At 40.1% G+C, this 22,750-nt stretch overlaps 1 protein-coding gene across 1 annotated transcript in view; it reads right to left on the reverse strand.

The window, feature by feature from the left end:
* The window catches only part of ATG5 (autophagy related 5), a 71,469-nt gene extending 62,305 nt beyond the window's left edge, over positions 1-9,164 (reverse strand). Inside the window, exons 1-2 of the mRNA XM_041478079.1 lie at positions 8,537-9,164; positions 2,997-3,124 (exon numbers count right to left, since the gene is read on the reverse strand). Of these exons, the coding sequence (XP_041334013.1) occupies positions 2,997-3,124; positions 8,537-8,644 (236 nt within the window). The 5' untranslated portion in view covers positions 8,645-9,164. The remainder of the gene's footprint in view (positions 1-2,996; positions 3,125-8,536) is intronic.
* Between the last annotated feature and the right edge of the window lie 13,586 nt (positions 9,165-22,750).

Below are 22,750 nucleotides of genomic sequence, written 5' to 3' on the forward strand. Positions count from 1 at the left end.
GTTGCACATGCTATGACATTACTGGGAGCGTGTTGGGCTACCTGAAGCACAGTGAGACAGCCTGCACAGCTGGAATACTGCTGTGGAAGGACAGACATAAGCTGCTTAGTAAAGGCAGGCAGGGCAGATGAGGACAGAGGGTTGTTTTCCATGTCAGGGAGCAGCTTAGATGTATGAAACTTAATAGGACAGACAACAGGTTGGTTGAGTTCTTGTGGTTCAGGAACAGAGGAGGGACTAGTAAGGGCAACAGATCATGCAATCCAGGTGAGAAAATTGATAAAGTCTTCTTTAAACAACTTAGTAAGTGTCTACATCACAGATCCTGGTTCCTGTTAATCTCTCACATCTTCTGGAAAAGCAACACAGTGGGACACAAGTAGTCAAGATTTCTTGATGCAGACATTGGATGAACCAGAGATAGATAACCTAAACGTGAATGTGTTACTTGTCTGTTAAGACAAAAGAGTTGTGATAACCAGTGGCAGCTTTAGCTGCAGTGACCATGAAATGGCAGAGTTAAAAGTCCTGGAGAAAGGACAGTAAGCCAAATACAGACTTATGACTTAATTTTTCATTTCCTCCTGGTGCCCCTACACAGTTCAGGTTCAGCCATATCAGATGCACTACTGAACAACACTTTCAGTCCTTCACCTGCAGCCAGAGCACTGAACCTGTGCTGTACTTAGAGAAATGCAGGTGTAGAAGGAACATCTCTCCTGTTGCAAGAAGTCATAAACTTCCAGCTCTTCCAAATCCTAGATGATTGTATTCTAAACCAGTAATCACAGTCTTTGACTGCATCTCCTTCACTGTGGTTGCAGGTTTAATCTCCTGTAGCTGCAGGAGGGTCTAAGGTTTCATCCATTTCCTTCCGTAGTCCCTAATGCTGCACAGTCAGATAATCTCTTCCTGAAACTCCTGACCTTGGTGACACAGACCCTCCCCCAGAGCACACCTCCTGAACGAAAAGAATCCATCTTCCCCAGTCCCAACTCTCAGCAGGACAAAGAACCCAGGCCCCTGTAACTCCAGGCCTGGAGGGCTTCATTCTCTTCTAAGAACTTGACCCAAGCTCTGCAGAGCCTGAAGTAGAAACTGTTTCAGATTTCCTCCAAAATCTCACTGGAAAATGGAAGAGCTGCATCTGAACAGATACAGACTTCATCCCAACTAGATATGAAACTGCATAGACTGTGAGCAATAAGACCTCATAGTGTGAAGTAAATAACTAGTATAAACAATATTACTCGCAAGTTCTATTTGATTCTGAATGCACAAGTCATAGCTTAAAAGACTAAACATTAATGCCTGCTATTCTTTCTCTACCAGCTACTAACTCAATCAAATTCTCAGTTCTGGTGTTTGAGTCTTCCCCAGAAGAAGCTTTGGCTCTTTATGGGATTACCATTCTCCTAAAACACTGGTTTACAAAGAAAAGCAGTTCCACTGAAATCAGTGGAGCTGTTCCTGGCAGAATAGACTCAGTTTTTCTGAAAGATGAGAGCCTTCATTAGCAGATCATTATTAGACTATTTATTTTCATTTCTGTGTTCAATGAATTTAATAACTCTTCACTTAATTTTTGAATTACCAGCTACATTTTTATTTTATTATTTTATTTTGTTTTTTTTTTTTAATTCTAGTTTAAACATCATGGCATTTTAAAACTTACAGAAAATATGGATCTATTTGTGGTTGAAGTACAAAGCCTCTCTTTCCTTTCTTGTTATAACTTCAGTGAAAACTAGTTTTCTTCCAATATTTACCTGGGATTACGAACAGCTGGGATAAATGTGATACCTTGCTGCTTATTTAGGTAGTATCCATGACTCAACATAACCGTGGCACATAAGACACCATTTCTTGTTAAATTCCACATAATTTATTTAGATGTCTAAAGATGCTTTTGCCAGTCAGTTATAATAAAAGCTTAAAGAGATCATTTTTATGGGTTTCTCTTTATATATTTTCAAGGTTAACACTATGTTGGTCTCAAAGAAACAAAAGACTATAAGAGATGACTCCATCACCAAATCTACTGGCATTCCATGCTGTGATACTTGCTAATCACAAGACAATCCAGGTTCAGTAAGATTAAAAAAATCACTAGTTTTCTTTCCTATGATGAAACAAGAAATAAAAAGAGATTAAAATTTCTTCATCATTCAAAATACTAAATACCTTCTAGATGGCTGATGCTATCTATACAGAATTAGGAAACACTGCAGCTCTCAAAATATTTTCTTTAAGATTCTTTAACAGCAAAAGTAGAAAACCTGATGAAAAGTATTTATGAAAATTAATTTAATGAAACAATATCAGTCCAAGTCCCTAACCTTTCACAAAAAAACCCCCAAAAAAACAAAACCAAAAAAAAACCAAACTAAAAACCCAAAAGAAGACAGTTTTAATAGAGTATAGGACAAAATTAAAACAGAATCAACATCAATTAGTTCAGTAAACTTGAACTAATTGAATTAAACAAATGCTTGCAGATCAATATTAGATTTTTACAGCGCAAGCACGTATCACACCAGTGAACAGTGAAGGTTACTCATGTTTTATTACTGTGCTGCATATAAGCTATTTGCATTCAGACTCCAGAATTATTACTTCCCATCTGTGTTACTAGACATCTTTAGGAAGGTGGAATATGTTAAAGGAAGATTTATTTGGCAATTCTACTGCAAGCAACAGTGAAGCCAAAACCACAAGCATTCTGAATTATGGTAACAACAAGAATAAAACCAGTAAGTGCAGCACAACACCTCTGTCTTACACATACAGTAAAAATTCAAGCAGAATAATAAAAAATATGTTCAACATTAAAGCTTTTGTTTTTCCCCAGAAACATGCATTTCTTACCCTCCTCCTCTTTTGCTATCTTTGAAGCCCAAGGGAGTGATTACTTTAGGAAAACTACTGACATTGTGCTGAACCTGGGAACTCTCTATGTGATAAACTGCATAAAGTACAAAGTTCAATAAACTCACCATTTCAGTGGTGTACCTTCGTATTCAAACCATATTTCACTAACTTCCTCCTGTCTCATAACTTTCTGAAAGTGCTTCTTCACTTTGTCTGTTACCAGTGTCAAGTAGCTTATCCTTGGCAAAAGCAACTGAAAAAAAAAAAATGATAGAAGCTTTAAGTGTAAATAAAATACACTAAACTGGTAAAAATATGTAACAAGCATGCATTTTCATAATCAAAAATCCAGTTAGCATTCTTTTCTTCCCCTTTTTAAGGTAAGACAGTTTACTTTTTAATGGTCAGTGGAAGGCTATAAAATTATGTACTCAGAAAATACAGAATAGTAGTATCCAATATATTAACACCAAAAAAGAGCAAAAAATTAAGTTCTTGATTCTTTCAGTGGGGTGGGGGAAGAACAGTGGACTTCAATTTCTACTTTTCTGTATTTAAATAGTGAAGCTTTAAACCTCTTTTATATGAACACATAAGAAGAGATTGTAACTTCTTATTGAAAAGAATGAGCAACTGTTTATCAGCTACTATTTCAAAATGGAAATCCCTACACAAGGAAAAAACAAAAAACAATGAAAACTAGATGCTTAAGGGTTTGGTTTCCAAGTGTTTTGTACTTCCAATAGCTGTCAATTTTATTTTTTTTTGCACTGGGTTTGCCATTTCAACCTATTAGTCAAGACTACTATTCTTCCACTATTTAACCTTCACCCGGGAACTAAAATCAGAAAGAAAACCGTAAATATTTTATTAGCTGAAACAAGACACATTCTTACAGCTCTGTCATATACTATCTTCTTTTCTTGAGTGTATACTATCCAAATCAGAATGCTGTGCTATTTTTATTTGCAACATCTTCCCTACCATCTCTTTTTTTAAAGACATGCCCAGGAGTGGTAAAACACTCTGTATTAATCAGTGAATTGACTGATGACTGTGTGCACATTCACTAGAGGTAAATCAATCCATAAACATTAACAAACAATGCTTTTCAGTATCTCAATGAGTAAAGATTAACCTCCCTGTAAAATATCAATTCACTTTAGAGCAGACATTTTAAATTAATAGTATCCATACTGTAAATTCTGTAAATATATACCTTATTCTGTAAATATATACCTTAGGCCCATCTATTAATAAAATAGATGGGCCTAAGGTATATATAGATTATATTTTGCATGTTTAGAGAAACATTTCTTTTCCAGTGTTCCTCATAACCAGTGCTGTTTCTTAAAGTATTTTCTTTACAGTATATGAATAATGCCAGGCCTAAGTGAATGCCTGTGGTACAGACATCCTAAACCATGTAAGGATATATTTTGCCTGACAGAAAATTTGATCTCTGCTGCAACATTCTTACAGAATTTCTCCAATAACTAGACCCACACTTTGCTATTTAAATAATATTTTGGCCATGATAACACAATTTGTAAATACCCAATTAATAAAGAAGTATGGAGAGTACATCAAGTTCCTGGAAAAAGATTCATCTTTTTGATAATGCTGCATTACATCACATCTGTGACACAGGTAAATTTTACCATTTTATAAAATTACATAAGGCCAAGTATCACCCGTCACAGTCATCATGTCAGTTAACACTCCATTTTTCATGTACCATATGGTTTTCTTTTTCCAACTGCTGTTTTTATTACCATCATCACATTGTTTCTACCGTCTTTCATAGGAGCAATGTAATCAAAACACGGCCTTCATTTTTAAAAGGCAAACAAACTCAATGAATTCAATGAAGTTATGTACACATTAAAGTAAGAATTGTTTGGTACTTTAATGACTTGAATGACAACATAAGCTTATCCTTTATTCACCTAATTCCACGTATCTTCACTGATTGTCCTTGAGACAATACAATGCAGGCTATACCAATCAAACCCACATATTTTTAGCAATAATTTCATGTTATTTCTGCATGATATGTACCGTTATATTAATGCTGGTGTACTCTGATGAGACTTACTAGAACTCTTACAAAAGCCAATTTTCAGCATGTTGCATGTAGCACAGCCATGCTGGAACTGATAAATACATCAAAGCATTATTTATTGCAACAGTGTTTGACATAACCCTTTAAACTGTCTAACTTCCTTCATAAAATACTCCACTTTATATTGTGAAAGAACAACCCAGTTTCTGCTTCAGCATAATTAGAGGACACAGACAATAACCAAACAGCATTCAACTGAATTTAACAGAACATGGCCAGCACGCCCAAAAGGCTTCAACAAAAACTGTACAACTGTACAAAACCCAACAGTTAATCACATAAACAGATTTCAGAGATGCTGAGCATTTGTACAACCTACTGAACTCTTTGTTTGGTCCCCCCAGTTCTTTTACCTTGATATAGTTATCCCCTTCCATAGGAGAAATGAAAGGATCCAATTCTACTACTTTTCTAGTTTTAATTTATCTAGCTTTTATTAACTTAAGAGATTTACAAGTCTTCTAAATCTGTTCTTAAAGTGAGATCTTTAAGAGCAGTTTAAACGCGTTTTCACCTTGTTACCCCTTTTAATATCACTTCCCTACCTACTGAAAGATAACAAGATCATGGGTTCTCGTCATTAAATTAAGAAAAGTAAATCTCCAAATACATCACCGAGCAGAATAAATCCTCGCAGTCATCCCTAAATGTTATCCCCAAAAACTACACAAATCGCAACACCTTCCTTTTGAATATTATGTATTGCTACAGTATTTAATCACAATAACCAGGAATGCTTTCTTATTAACCAGGAGGTTAAATGAATAACAAAGAACTCCTAATGCCTATGTAAATGCTTGCGATACAACTTCGTGTAAAGAGTGCCTCTCCAGGTATATCCACAGGTGTTGTTGCACAGCATGCAGTATTCTTGCATGAAAAGCAATAAACAGAAAAGTTACAGATTTAACAAGAACTGGACTGGTCTGATCACTGAAGTGTCAAGGGAGATGAAATAAAATATTGTATCGTGGAATGGCTTCACATTGCTCTCTCCTACAGCTATCTGAACAAAACCATACTTTTGACACCAAGCAAGCTAAAGAGTCATCCTGTTAAAGACCAGTCCCTTGGGCAGACCATCATTCTAAGACTGTATCCTGCTGTAATTTTGTTCTTTATACATCTGACAAGTCTCAGCCAATGAGTCTCTGCTTCCTGTATACTTATTTCATCCTTTTCTTTCTACTTGTTGCTTGCAACAAGAGTCAAACAGCATATCATTTTAAAATAAGATGCATAACAATTTTAGGATGAGAGAAAAATCAGATAAATCAGCAACAAAAGTAGTTCAAGCAAGCTGTTCCTAAATGCGCTGTCACTCAAAACATAACCATCTGCATGAAACACTCCAAAGAAAATTGATGTATCCATTTCTAGCATAACTGCAGAAAACCTACCCTACATGACTATATTAAGACAGAGGACAATGTTTTACTGGAGCTGCCCAGTCTTTATGTCACCACTCTTTCCAAAAGACAGGAAAGTTAATTTTAAATTGCTTGTCCTACCCCTATGCAGTGCCAGAAGGTGATACACACATGCTTCAACTCATGTTGCACTAACCCATCTGACAGACAGGGCTCTCCTGTCACACCACGCACAAAAACCAAAATCCATCCCACAGACTCAGAGCTGTTTTTCTAACCCCTCACCCCCCAAGACTACGTCATCCTTCATCTTCATAAAGCTAGTTCCTCAGAGCAGAATCCTTATCCTCTCTCAACTTAATGATGCCAGTATTTCCTTCCCATGCAATCTTTCCATTTATGAAAGGCAGTCTGGAATAGAGAGGTTATACTTACAAATAAGAGGGGCCATGTAAAGCTGAAGAGCTGATGTCAAGGGCTGGAAATGTTAACTACATGTACTTTTCTACTTTACCCATAATTTTACTTTGATTTAGCTCAAGATTGCTCCCATACACCAATGTCCATTAGCAACTGAAGCCCACCTGGTCCTTCAGCTTCACATGAAAATGATTTGACCCATGGGCTGACTGCTCTGTGATACCAGCCTGGGCACAGGAAGTGGAAAGGATTATTTGAAATGCACTCCAGATCTGAACGAAAACATTAACCCAAGCACACTCTCAAACTTCAGAACTATACCATGACTTAAAACCTTGACAAGGATTATAAATCCTTGGTCCCTCCAAAGACACAAAGCTGTATTACCAGCTCCAACATGAACTGAAAAATTAAGAAGCTAAAATTTTAGAACTGTCATCCATGAGTAATCACATTTTGCAGAAAGAAAAAATTAAGCAATGACAATTTTTGTGCACACTTTACATGGAGTAAATAAAAGAAATTCTATGACCTGAAAACCATTTCCTTGACTGAGAAAGCTGGCCACACCACGAGGATAACACGGTTTCATGCTTTCCAAGCCAATGTTAAACAGATCAAGCCTGTAAGCCTCTAAACTTAAATCCATAACTTTCAAGTAGCTCTTACACAAAGTGTGCAAACATATTTTAACTCATATGTATAATTTAAAGTCTCAGACTTTTAGGTTAGATGTATTTGGCAATAGGTCAATAAATATAAAGTGCAGTGCTTATCTTTTAGCATTTTAGCATTCGTTTAGTGATGAAACTAAAATATACAAAGATGAGCACCATTATTGCCAAACAAAAAGCACCAATACTTTATTAGGTTTCAAAACAACACAGGCAAATGAGAAATTGATGACCCAAAGATGCTATTGAACACAGAAGAAAAAGTTCTATGCAGTGTGGAATGGGATACGATAAGGCTTGAGAATTTTAGAATGCCATAAATATTAAAAGTTTAAGATTTCCCTCACATATACTCGTTACATTTCAGATCTGCATTTCACTAAATCAGCTAACATTCTTTCTCAATTGCATGCCTATTAGGTGCTGAAAGAATGAAAACTGATGAGAACACTATAAATAAATACATCATTATAGAAGGCACTTCCATGTTACAACTCAAATACATCCATCATCCCTTTTTTATCATCAGATAGCAATCCTGTTCAGGCAGTGTTCTCTTTAGCCATTATAGTTGCTTTTCTTATTTCTGAGCTAGATCTCTCATGGCTGCTAGACTTTAAAGAAAAGAAAATGAGCAGAAGTCACCCAGAGAGCCAGTGTTCATTAAGAAGTTTGCGTTATATAGGTGACCAACGTTAAATATTAAGACTTCATAAGTCTGAGTAAATTATTTCTGCATTAATAGAAGTTCTCTCGCTTTGACTGTTCATTATACAAGAACATGCAAACGCACATCCAGCCTCCTCCTTTGCCTAGTCACTCGATAACTTTCTAAGAATTTTTTCAATGATCTTAAATTATCTGTGATAAGTTTCTCTCACTAGTGACATAATTTGCTGTGAAGAAAGATGAAGTCACACAGCATGGCTATATGTTTACTTTCAGAAGCTACCAGGAATAAGAAGAAAAGAAGTGGGTTTTTTCACAATATGCAGTAGTACACACGAAGAGAATGAAGGAAACAAACATAACCACGGCCTTGGACTATTTTTTGTGACTACCTTTGTCATACTCACATAGTAGGGGTCAGCCTCCCTTTCAGTTATCTCATCCTGATACAGAGTGAAACAGGTCGGTATTCGCCCAAACCACACATCCCGAAGCACATCTTTGTCATCTGTCATTCTTCCAATGGACAGTGAAGCACATGTAGATCAATCTGTTTCTTCAGCTACAAACGTAACCCATTCCCCACCCCCGCCAGAGAAAACAAGTCAGGACGACTGCAAATAAAATACATCTTGTTAAAGGCTCTCCCATAACTACGTTCCTGCAGGCTGACCAAGGCTGTCACCGGGGCATTAAATGCATCACTTGGTACAAAGACCGGGATGAATTAAGTTCCCAACTACAAACACATGGTGGGTAAGGAGCGAAACATAAGTGAGCATTTCCTAAGGCTGCATCACGCCCCAGCCGCAGAGCCGAAAGGTCCCTTCCCGTTACCGCCCGGCAGCCCCCGGCACCCCGCGAGGCCGCGGCGCGGGGGCAGAGCCCGCGTCCGCAGACGGAGCACCGAAACGAGCCGGGCTCTCCGCCGGGCGGGTACCGGCCCGGGGGTCACCGAGGCCGCACGACGGGCCCCAGCATCGCCAAGCGCCGCGCTGAGATCCGGGGGGGTTCGGAGCCCGGACAGGCCCCGCGGGGTCTGTCTGTCTGCCTATCTGTCCGTCTGTCTGTCGACCTCCCTTCCCTCCCTCCCTGCCGGCAGCCGGCCGAGGTGAATCAGCGGCGCTCCCGCCCCACGGGGCCGGGCCGGACCGGGAAGCGCCGCGGCCGCGGCGGCAGGCGCGCTGTCCCGCCGGGAGCCGGTCCCGAGCCGCTCCGAGAGCGCTGCTGGTGCTGCAGCGGCAGCGCTGAATGCGGAGAGCCGCAGGGCTGCAGCTGTACTGGACCCGGCCGTGGGCCCCCTTCTGAGGCATCGGACCGATGGCCCGAGCATTGGAGGATTTTGGGCACCGAATCGCTCTGTTTTCTCTTATCCGATTGTTCTTTTTCTACTTCCCCAAGGAAGTAATCATAGCACCAGGGCTCACAGAGTTCAAGGAGCGCTTGGACAATGCTTTCAGGCGCATTCCGTGACTTTATGCAGGGCCAGGAGTTGGGACTCGATGGGTCCCTTCAAAACCAGAATATTCCGTGACTTGTTCTGTGGTAGATCTTACCCACCGTGAGAGATGGAGCCAGTCCAGAGGAGGCCACAAAGTTGCTAAGAGGACTGGAGCCCCTCCCCTACAAAGACAAGCTGAGAAAGGTGGTGCTGATCAGCCTGGGGAAGAGAAGGTTGTGTGGAGACCTCATGGCAACCTTGCAGGATCTGAAGGGGCCTCCTGGGAAGCCAGTGAGGCACTCTGCGCCAGGAACTGTGGGGATAGGACAAGGAGGAATGGGTACAAACTGGAAGAGGGGAAATTTATTTAAGGTATTGGGAAGAAATCCCTTACTGTGAGAGTAGTGAGGCAGTAGAATAGGTTGCTTAGGGAGGTTTTTGGTGTCCCAGACAGGTTGGTAAGGCTTTGAGCAACCTGGTCGAGTGGGAGATGACCTTGCTTGTGGCCAGGAAGACTGGGACGGATTAGATAATATTTAAGATCCCTTCCAACCCTTCATATTCTACAATTCTGTGATATTTATACCATGATCACAGGAGGATGAGGAGTCCCTGTTGCCACCAGTGCCACCTCTTGCATACCAAAGCATCGTTCTGGATTGGTTTTTATCAGGTCGGTAGGTGCAAGTCCACAGTGAATTCCCCCTCTGCACTTCAAAGAACATCTCCCACAATTCTGTGGCTCTGCAAATCCCCATCTCAACGTCCTACAACTGTAGGAGTGCAGGGAAAAATCAACACTAGTGGTGGGGAACGTCATAACTCCCAAGGAAGATATGTACGCTATTGCGCTACACGCTAGCCGTTGTCCAAGCTGGGTTGTTCCGTGGCAAAATGTACAACTGCAGCGAACATCTGGCAGCGGGAGTTTTGGCTCGCTGGGACGAGAGCTGACACGGGGTGGTTTTAGCGGATGCACGGGCGGCAGTTTCAGCAGTGCCACGTTCCGGCCGTGCTGCTTTGTGGCCGCCAGATGTCATGCAGTGGCCACGGCTGCTGAAGGAGTCTTCGGGAATTCGGGAACTAACTGCAATTATTACAGACTTGCGGTGGGGTTTACCCAAAGACTGGCATTTTAATAAGTTTGTGTGTTGCTGAGCCAGCAGTATGATTTGCAGAACTCTAGTATTTTTTTCAGTCACCTGAAGGATTAGTAAAGTCTGAAAGGCTCTTTTTAATTTTTTCCCCAGTTTAAATGAGATCATCATGAAGACTTCTTTTTGGTAAAACAGAACATTCCAAACACGAGACCTAATAAAAAAAAATTACCTATTTTGCTCTATAGGCAAAAGGTTAAGCTATGGCACTTTTTTTTTTTTTTTTTTTTTTTTTTCCCGACACACGGATTTAAAAAGGAGGTAAGCTGCTGTAAACCTGGGGAAAATTTAATATTTGGTATGGCCTACCCCAAGGACAGGGAAAGAAGGCACAGAGCACACGTGATATTGCAAGTGCATTATGCTCTGAAGGGACCAGTTCCCTTGCACTCCTGAATATGGGCAACTACACTCACCTTGCATGTGTTGGGCATGATGGTGGAAGGGGAGAGGCTCCTGCAGAAGTATTCTCTGTGCACTCACAACAGTTTTAACTAGTGTGGATGGGGTGGAAATTATTGTCTTGCAAACCTGGAATGGCAGGCGACATGCACAGAGACATCCAACCCACAAGCACTGCACATTTACTAAAGGCTTCTCTGTGTGTTTCTGCAAGAAACCCCCTTAATGCTGTTACAGGTATGCTGAAACCAGTCTCAGGAGGATGCTGTGAGATGCCAGCACCACTGGAAAAACAAACAAACAGACAGAAAACCCTGACCAAACAGACAAAAAAACCCCAAGATTTTTACAAATATTTTTCCTCATTACATTATCTGTAAGCTTTCAGAAAGCTCTGCACATATGGATATCCCTACAGGAAATCAAGGAGAACCACAGGGTTAGTCTTTGCCTTTCCTCCTATGAACTCCTCAGAGCTCTCCTATAGAAAAGGGTGATTTTGGTAGGATGTACTGGCTGAAGGGTTTGACTGATCATTGTAGCAGCATCACTAAAGGTAATGCCAGGTCACTTCTTTTCGCACAGGCAGGGAGGAGTCTTCAAGCTATTATCAGTGATACTGTTAGGATGTGACTCCTTCCTGATGCTGCCTGTGCTCACCTCCTGAGGTCTGTCTTAACCCCCACTACTGCAGTTCTTGAAGCACAACGTTGGCCAGCTGGACTGTGCAATCAGCATTCTGTTGATTACTTAGACAACTACCAAGCAGATTAAATATTTATTTTTGCATGTTTCTCTTGTGTATAACACAAGGAACATAGGCACCTGACTCAAGCATATGGATTCCACTTCATAGGCTGAAAACTGAACTCCATTGAGCACCCAAGTCTTTTGCTGGATCTAGATACAAGAAGCCAGGTGGAGAATAGAACTCAGTCAAGTTATAAAGTGAGATAACTTGCTGTTTAAATTATCTTCCTATTTAAACATTGTGCTGGTGTAGTTACCAGCCACAGATACAGCAAGATACATTGTCCATGTGAGATTTTGAAGACAATAATTCTGTAGGTGAATGAGGCTCTGCTACTGACACAAAGTTGGTTGTAGATAACCACGAGATATAATGTGACTACTGAACAAATAAACTAAATCTGAAGTGAATACTAGCTTTGCTGATATTATGACTATAAATAAAGAATCTAAATCGAACATTAAAAATAACTGCTAGGATGTAATGTCAAAATAAGTACAATAAAAAGAGAATTACCTCTTTGACATACTGTTTTCCACATTGCTATCTAACGCTTTAAGTTGCACCGTCACTCTGCACAATGGATTGGTCTAAATTGGAAGGGGAAGAGCTCAATAAACATATTTCCAATTCCAAAGATCCTCAAGCACTATTCCCTCATTTTAAACGTCATCATCAGACAACACACAGTGAGTCATTGCCTAATGGAAGCTGAATCAAAATACCTGTTATTGAGTACACATGGAATGTGAAGATGCTTGTAACAAACAAGATTATAATTAAAGATGCATTAATTCTAATAAAAATAAGAGAAATGGAACAGATGGTTTGCATATTTGTGGGCAGTTATGTTTTTGTGTAATTGTAGTGCAGATGAAGATTTGTAAGCAGAATCAGTGTATAATTTACGTTGGAAGGGATCTGTGGAGTTCTTCCCTGACATCCAGGCCAACACCTCTTCTCAAAGCGGGAGAAACTACAAAGTTAGAACATATTGGTAAAGGCAAATCATGCCAGCATTTGATTGCTGAAAAGTGACCTGAAATAAAATATTAAATACTATTTCCCTCTGCATTTTGCTGGAAGTGGGATTACTGATATTCATTGCTTTGATGACATGGAATGAATTTAATGGTGCTTTCATAGAATTGGTGTTTTATGTCACCTACACATAGCACAAAGTAAGGATAGTTTGTAAGTATATAATGTATATACTTGTGTAAGTTATACATATATGGATGTATAACAAATACCCTTGGCAGGTGGAGAAAATATTCTATTTATTCAGTCCTGGCTCCACTTCTGTAAAACCCAGACTCCATTAAATCATTGGCAAAACACACAGATACGTGAAACTTTACCTGTTCCAGTGTTGTTTTATTAGCAAATGATCAGCAATCATTATTGCTGTTTTCCCTTCACTTCCCTAACCATTTTCAGTAGAAAGCAAAACATACTTTAATTTTCTAGCTATTGTCTTTTGAGTGTGTAAACAAAACCAGATTGTGAGAATCATTAATGCACACCTTTTAATATGCAACAGCGAGTTAGAGTCAAATGAAACTCATAAAGCTGCTATTTATATCTAGCTAAATAGTTCATTGTTGCCTACTCCCAGTGAAGAGTTAATTTGATTAATTACATGAGAAGCTGATTCATTCATCTGACAACTTCCTGGAAATATTACGAGATGGCACTTAATGTTTTCCAGATACAATTTTGATGTATAAGTTTGTGAAAGCAAAAAAAAAAAAAAAAAAAAAAAAAAAATCACTCTTATCTGGATGTAATTCTCCTTTCATGCTCTCCTCACTTACTAATATTTGTCTTCTCTAACAGCGAATGTATTTGTAAATATTCTAGACTGGTTTTAAACTCTTTCTTCTCTAAATAACTGAGGTGTGCTGACAAATGTCCTAGCTTTCCCTCACAGTTAACTCTTTTTTACTTTGCTGATTTCATAGAATCACAGAATGATTTGCACTGGAAAGGGACATTGAAGATAATCTAGTTCCATCCCCATTTCCTATTTTAGTTCAAAATTAAAATTCCTAAATCATATTTCAGACTATCAAAAAATCTTTTACTGCTAAACCAAGTGACTGGAAATTAGGAAATCCTAGTTCTAGGTCTGCCACTTATTACTTACCTTGAACAAAATTTCTTGGTTTTGCTACTTCATTGTAGATTCATGAAGACATCTTGGTCTTAGTGCGGAGGAAGGAAAATACCACCTTTTAAAATTTCACAGTATGTACGTGTGGAGATTTCCTATGAACAGAGATCAGATCATAAGCTTTCTTTTTCAATATACTGAAAATGCCAACAGCTCATTGTTCACCTAGCCCATTGTTCACATTTTTACCCCTCTGCATGCTAACTAAGTAATACCTATTCTGTCAAGTATTCTCTCTTATCATAGAGGGGAATTCAAAAGATGGTAGGATGATGATCCGACACATCTGTTTTTTCTGTTGGGAATACAGACAAAAAGGCTTTGTCAGTAGTACCTCAGCATGGGACAGGTTTGGCTCTATCTATGTTTGAGACATAAATTTAGCCATTTATGACTAAGGATCAGCACTAACTTTGTGCTGAATCACAGCACAGCCAGAAAGTAACACAAAAGTAGAAGGAAAATAATACAATAATCCTTTGCTATTTTGAAATTGGAACAGCCTTTAGGTTGTTTACTTTTAAGCAAGAAGAGGTTTCACCAATAACCTACATTGTTAATACCATTGAAATGTCAACTGCTGAGACATGGGCAGTCCAGCCCTCAGTACAGCAAGACACTAAGCACTCATGTGTCACCCAGCACTTGGGAACTCCCAGAACTGAAACCAGAATTAACTGCTGCTTGTTGACAAGTAATCTTTTATACCTTGGTAAGAACACTTATTGCTCTGTATTAAGATCATTTCAATAAGGACTTCATTTCTTTTCTGTGTTACACAGTGTAGTTCCAAGCATCTGAGTTAGATTTGTTACAACCTGGTCTATTGGCTATATTATGAAACCTGACTTCTGCAATAAAGTACCAAATATTATATGAGTTCATGGGCAAACATGGTGCCAAGTGTTATACAGAGACAGCAGCCCATATTCCCTGCCCATCCAAGTCATCAAGACTTCAGAAAAGTAATTTTCTATTCACGTATGTGTCTTTTTACATCTGACGTAGACCACAGTTTTTCCCTTAGATTTCTGAAATAAATAGTACAGATTTGTAATAAACCACTGAATTTCTCTATTGCAGACAAAGGAGCTTTTTAAATATGACTGGATGATCTTCAATAGTTTTACCCAGGGAAAGAAGTTTCTCAGTGATTCCAAATTCACTTTGATAATTTTGCCATACTAAAGTGTCAATAACTCCAGTTCTGAGGCTCTGATATATCTGTGTTTCTCAGCTTATAAAGTCTGTTATGGAGATTTAAATTTACAAAGACTTTTCATGGGATTTAAAATCAATATTGGATGAAAGTTTTTCTGGTTTTCCTCTTGGTTGTATTTGAACAACATTTGTTATATGAGTTAGCAATTAAGTCACTGATTTCTCAGGGAAAAAAGTAAGAATAAGGTGCATATAAAATAAGAGAATGGGTGTTCAAGTTGATGGTAAAAAAAAGTAAGAATCCTAAAGTCTATCTTATTTCATGAGAAGTATAATTACCAGTGACCTCTTCAGTGCAGAGGGAGCTGAGTCGGAAATCACTTCCCTTGAGCTGCTGGCTATGTGTCTAACATAGCCCAGTGTATGCTTGATTTCCTTGCTTACAAAGGAGTTTGAATTTGCCTCTCTTGAACTCCACGATTCTTGCATCCTCTTGTTTGCTGAGATTGCTGTGAATAACAGCTCAGCCCTCCAGCATATCAATCACTCCACCCTGCCTGGTTTGTATCACCCAAAACCCAAACAAGTGCGTGTTCCAGCTCCTTGTCCAGTTCAATGATAAACGTGTTTCGTGGCTTTGTGATGGGTTGACTGTGGCTGGATGCCAGGTTCCCACCAAAGCCACTCTATCACTCCCCTCCTCAGCTGGATAGGGGAGAGACAAAGAAAAGCTCATGGGTCAACATAAGGACAGGGAGAGATCACTCACTAGCTACCATGAACTGCTCCTGTATGGGTTCTTTCCATGGGGTGCAGCCCTTCAGGAATAGGTTGCTCCAGAATGGGTCTGCTACAGGGTAACAAGTCCTGCCAGCATTCCTGCTCTAGCATGGACTCCTCTCCATGAGACCACAGGTCCTGTCAGAAACCTGCTCCAGCATGGACTCCTCTCCATGGGACCACAGGCCTTGTCAGGAGCCTGCTCCAATGTAGGCTTAACCTACAAGGCCACAATCTCCTTTGGGTGTCCTCCTGGCATTTGGGCTCCTCCACAGGCGGCAGGTGGGGATATCTGTTCCACCATGGACTTCCATGGGCTGCAGGGGGACATCCTGTCTCACCAGGTGCTGTGAGGGGAATCTCTGCTCTGGCATCTGGAGCACATCCTCCCCCTCCTTCTCCACTGACCTTGGTGTCTGCAGAGCTGTTGCTCTCGCATATTCTCTCTGCTGCTGCTTCTGCAGTGTTTTTTCCCCTTCTTAAATCTGTTATCACCATTGCTGATAGGCTTGATCTTGGCCAGTGGTGGGTCCATCTTGGAGCTGGCTGGTGTTGGCTCTGTAGGACATGGGGGAAGTTTACAGCACCCTCCCAAAGAGGAACACTGTAGCCCCTCTGCTACCAAAACCTTGCCACGAAAACCCAATACATGTTGAATTATTAACCACTACTCTCTGATCCCGGTAGTCCAGCCAGTTTTTCACTACCCTTGCAGTCTACTCATTCAGTCCACATCTCCTCAGTTTAGCTACCAGTACACTACAAAAGACAGTTTTGAAAGTCTTGCTTCAGATAAGCTACATCTGTTACTCTCTTTTCATCCACAGAGCCAGCCATTTCATCATAGAAGGCAATCAGGTTGGTCAAGGATGATTTAACGTTGATAAATCTCTGCTGGCTGATTTCAGCCATCGTTCTGTCCTTCATGTGTCTAAAATGTGGAGGACTTGTTCCTTCATTTTCCCAGGAGCTGACCATACTGTAGACCTTCCTTCTTGATTTTTAAAAAGTATTGATGCGATACTTGTCTTTTACCAGTGGGGAGTTTCCCCAGTTGTCACAGCCTTTCAAAGATGACAAAGAGGAGCCTCACAAATACATCAGCTGTCTCAACTTCTATGGATGCATCTTGTCTGGTCCTATGTCCAGAAATACTTAAATTATTCCTAATTTAATCTTTCTGTAGGATGGGTAGTACCTCAATCCCCACAATTTGCTACTAGGCTCAGAGACTTGACCTTGGCAGTAAAAAACAAGGCAAACAAGTACTTTTCTCTTAAGTACTCCAGTCTTTTCTATGCAATTTGTCACTACATCCTTTTCATCTTGCCTGCACTATTTAGCAGCGAGTTTACATTTTTCTTCACCTTTCAGGACTGCTTGTCTGTAGAAGCTCTTCTTGTTGTCCTTTATGTTCCTTAGTGATTTTGACCCCAGTGGTGTGGTTTTCCTAGTTCAACTCTTGAATGCCTGAGCGTTGCTGCTAGATTCCCTGGTAACCTCCTTTCCATGTCTGAGCTCAGCTAGAACTTTCCTCTTCAGCCAATCTTCCCACTGTATCTGCCCATCTTCTTGTGAAATCACAATGGGCCATTTCAGTGCTTCAGGGAGATTTGATTTGAAGACCAACTCTTTTTTTTCTTTCTTGGTTCCCCAGTGATTCCTGCCGACCAATTGCCTGACCAAGCTGAAGTCCACTCCCCTGAACTTCAGGTTTTTGCTATGTACCTTCCTTGCTTCCCTGAGCATCTTAAATTGAACCTGTTTTCCCACTTCTTTTTAGGTTGATGAACCTGCTTAGAAACCTTTCTCAACAGCAAGACTATTGGGAAAGGTGTTCTTGCCTTTCTTTCTTATGCTGGTGCCATCACTTCCCATCAGTCCTCACTCCCAGAAAATAATCCATGGACATAGAAGCCAAAGGCTCTCCCTGTGACACCAGCTACACTGGCTTTGATCTGCATAATACATCCTCTCCTATTAAGCCCATGTCCTTAATGGTAGGGTCAGAGAGGAACACCACCTTGGCTCTTTACCACAGCTCAGAGCACAGCAGTTGCCTTTGATCTGCTCAAGTTCTCTTCTGGCAGCAACACTTGTGTCCAGATGGGTAAGAAATACACAGTAATGACAAAAAGGCAGTAATAGATAGCAATAATCCAAAGACACTCTTGGTCCTTCTGTGGTGTGCAGCACCAGGGCCCAGGACAAGCAGTCAGCTTCCCGACAGCAGGTCTAACCTGCAGATGGGCACTCTGGCCCCTAGAGAAGGAAGTTGCTTAAATAAGAATAATCTTATTCGAGAAGTTTAAGGAAGTTCAGTTATTGTTTAATCTCATATTGATTATTTTTACTCTTTTTGTTTGTCTTTTTTCCCCTGAACCCATAATAGTGTAGTTTCCTTGATAACTTATTGGGAAGGGCATGTTTATAAAGACTTAGCTTAGCTTACACATTCTCCTCATCTATCTTTTTGTGGAACAGCTGATAGATAACTCCCTAATTACTGTTTATTAATTGTAGAAATTCACTGACCCACATTCTCACAGTCACTCTCTGTGTTTGTTTTAAATATTACATCCTTATTCTCTGTAATCGCAACTGATTATCCTGGGAAAAGCAAATGCTGATGAACAGCTCTACTACTTGGTGCTTCTCCTCCCCAGGACTCACAATAACTGGTTTGTTTCATCAGGCTGTTTCAACACCTCCTCTTTGGATAACTTTTCACAGGACAGTGCACGGTTTGTATTCATCTGGAAAGAGGGCAGAGCTGATGCCTGCACAGAGGCTGATGGTGTTCACAGGATCTGTATTATAGACCCTGTGTAATATACAGGAGGGAGAAGTGACTGGTAAACACAACTATGAACAGACAGTTTCAATTTCCTAGTAATGCTCCTGTATTATCTACAGATACATAAGAACAGTTATGCTTTTAATTACATCTGGTCAGCTTAATATTTAATTGCAGATTCTTTAGCACCCAACTAGGTTACAGAAGACTGGATAGCTGTTGGATTTGTCACAGGATGCTCATATCCCATAGCAATTTAATCAGCTGTGCTTACACTTCATTCTTTTAGCACATTGGCTCTAGACTGTAAATTACTGAAGATAGAGAAGGGCCTACCTTCCTTCATCCTTATCCATTTCCCAGCTCATCTGTTAGTCAGTGTGAGCAATAATACATAAATGGTAATTATGTATATAATTTTCAGGGCTATTGATTTAGTAATATACCTAGAATATTTATGAAATAATTAATTTTAAATTTCCTGGTAGCTTCTGCCTTCCTTCTTAAAAATTAAAAGACAAAGATCCTATCCTAACCTAAGCCATGCTGGCTGAAAGATCTCCATGAGAATATGATGAAAATATAATAGTATGGCATTGCTGTCAAACAAATTAAAAATTATTCATTAAAGTGACAAATTAATTTCAACCTAAATGATAATCAAAAATTTAGACCAAAGAAGAACATGACCTATAGCTTTGCTTTTGGCCACGCATGAAAGTGTAGCAGTACAATGCACACTAACCACTGCAAAACTGGAAAGCAAGAGAAACAGAACCATAAAATATTAGCCTGGAAATAAATACATTTCAGCCAAGCTATATCTGCTCAGGAAAACATAAGCATATCTTGATATTAACCAGTAAATTAACAATTTGTCAGTATTATATTCCTAATGCCTCATTATTATGTTAATTTGTGGTGTTTTTCTAATTGAATTAATTTATGGTCTTACTACTATACCTTTAAATTGTGACTACAGGAGAACTGAGTGCTAGAAGTCACATACTTTTTTTTTCCTTTTAATCAAACTCCAGAGGAGGCTGGAGCCCCTGATGCACAGAGCGGCACCGATGATGCTGCCGGTCAGTGGCATTCTGCTCCCATGAGAAGCAGCATTTCCCACTACCCTCCTCCTTTCCCACGAAGATGGGAAAGACAAAAAAGTAGCCACAATGTGGAACGTTCTGTCCTCTGAGTAGCATCCACGTAATTTGTTTCAGACTAGTTACATAGCCTGTTTTCTCACAGCTATTTTATCTTCCCCTATTAGAGCTTTGAGAAGGAACAAAAATACTTACTGAACAACTTTAGATGCCAAATAAACAGCATATTGAACTAACCCTGACATAGCACCCATGAAGTGTTTTACAGATACTAGTGCTCAGATTGAGACCAGGCTCAAAATCTTTATTTTAACTCTTTATGCAAACTGCTAAGTCCAAAGACTGAAAGCTTTCAAGAAACTGTAAGTTGAAAAATGCACAGAGGAAACATTCACCTTTTACAAGTGGGCAAAAGAACAAAATACTAGGATTCTCAGAGCAAGAATTAAGGGATTTGTAGGTGAGTTGTAGGTGTTATCTTGGGTTTGTACTGACACTGCACTTCAGTGAAAGACAGTTATCATTAAAGAAAAGTAGCACTGGATTGTTATTAACAGCATGAGAAAAGCACCTGGTAACAGAGAAGAAAACCCCTGAAAGAAATGTTTTTTTCTGGGAGACTTTTTTTCCCTGTCAACTGATTGGAGAAGGAATGAAAACTACTGACATGGATGTATTAGCAAGAAAAAGAGGAATGTTCAACACTGGGAACTCCTGAACATTTCATAACTGAAATCTATTTGGCTATCTGCCTGGACTTATGGGCTGAACCTAGCTGGCATTGAAACCAAACAGGGCACTCTCACTGTTAGCATCACAGTGGGAGTATTATGTGGAGGTAGTAACTGATGCAGAAGTAGTTCACTTGTAGGTTAAAAAATGTACAATGGCTCTGGTTAGCGCTATAAAATTTCATGTTAAAGTCAAAGATCATATGCTACACCTTGGCATCGCTGTGGGACACTTCTAATGGGTGAGCACTGAAGTTACACAACCCCATGGATTGTATACATGACTTATTTTGTTTGCTTCCTTTGAGCTGTAGGATTCTAAAGCAAAAGTCTCTTTAAAGGCCCAAAGAGGAGTTGCAGGACTCTTCTTTGAGTAGCTGACAGGAGGTGTGTGAGTAGCGGGGGGGTCTATATTACACTTTTCATCTATGCGAAGATACAAGCAACTTGGATAAAGGCTCAGATAAATTTTTGGCATTCTACAGCAAAAATAGTAAAAATAGGAAACCATGTTAATATTGAATTGATTAATTGAACATGCTAATTTCCCATTAAAAATTCTACCCACACCTATCTGCTCTGGAATGCTCAGCCTACAGAATAAAAATATTAGAGTATCAAAGGGTTTGGCAGAACTATTCATGAATAAGTGGGTTATAAATTAAGAGTCACATTCATTTTTGATTATCTGATCAATAACTAGCACCCAGGAGATGGACATTGCATGCTTTCAGGAGAGGTATTTGCTCACAGATGAACCCAAATACCAAAGATCCCAAATTGAACCCTGATGGGAACTGGACAACTTAAAATAAGACCAAAAGCATCCAACACGGAAATATAAATTGCTGCCTGAAGTAATCACACAGTGTGTACAAGATCAAATTCAGAGCATGAGATTATGTAAATTCACCCCCACCCCAACATATCCTCGGAGCCTGAGGTGCTTCCATCTACTTGAGCTCCAGTGCCTGTGTGCTCCCCTGTGTGTCTCCCCAGGCAATCCAGCCATGTGGCTGCCAGACAGACCAGGGTAAGTCACGGCAACTGGCACGCCAATAATGATCGCCCTTGGAGCCTGAGTGATGTTTTGCCCCACCTACCAGGTACGTAAGGCAATCCCAGAAAAGCTTGACTTCCAAATTTACTTCTTGGTTGAAGCCCACATCACTGTCTCTTGCTTCTAGATTTCTTAGTCCTACTCTCAGTCAAGCTATTGACATTTTTCCGAAGTCCTCCCCTGTGACATGGAATTGCTTACCTTTAAGGGGTTTGCCCTGCTATTTGTTTTAAGGATCTCTTTGCTTCCCTGGCTTCCTAAGTATTGCTCTTGCTACAATTCTGGCTGCCATGTTCCTGAACTAATTTAGTTCCTAGCCTTGGCTCTTCCTGGTCCTAATATTTAGTTGCATTTTCCAGGCTGTCTTTAACCCCCAGGGGTGATCACCTGCATCCCGCCATGTCTGATAATTTACTGAGGACATTAATTTATGCCTTTTTTTTTCAAGGCATGGAGTGGGACTCACTCCTCTTTTCAGGTGTGGCCAGGGAACCTCTAGTCTCTTCTTGGGCCAGAAAACAAACATTAGTGGTGATATGACTGTGAGACAGAATGTATTCTTGTGGGTAGGATATTCCCAAATTAAGGCTACCATTTCTACAGCATACCTGGAACTCCTGGAAAAAAATGGAGGCCAATATGGCATTTTGTATGGAACCTGCTGTTACTGCATGAGTTAAATAAGATCCAAATATGCAGCCACAGGGAGTCCCAGCAGAGATTCAGGCCAAGCAATACCTAGTTTTTAGCTCCTTGTCAGACTTAGGCCAGAAACAGGCACCCGTCACTCAGTCCAGAAGACTGAGCATGTGGGGAAGTGAATCCCTAAGAACCTGCGGCACTTGCAAGACAAACAGGGAGGCAACCCTGGAATTTAAGTGCCCACAGGGTTAGGTGTCAAATGAATGCGGGATTTCAGGACCATAGTTTGCGACTTACGTGTTTTATGTGGGACACAGGGAGGATTTTGGCCCCTGTGTACTTTATTGCTCTTTTACCACCAATTCCAAAGTGTGGAAATTCAAAACAGTCTTTATATATTCTGATAGTGAATTATCT

The sequence above is a fragment of the Pyrgilauda ruficollis genome, unplaced genomic scaffold (assembly GCF_017590135.1).
Source record: "Pyrgilauda ruficollis isolate IOZ18807 unplaced genomic scaffold, ASM1759013v1 scaffold43, whole genome shotgun sequence".
NCBI lineage: Eukaryota > Metazoa > Chordata > Aves > Passeriformes > Passeridae > Pyrgilauda > Pyrgilauda ruficollis.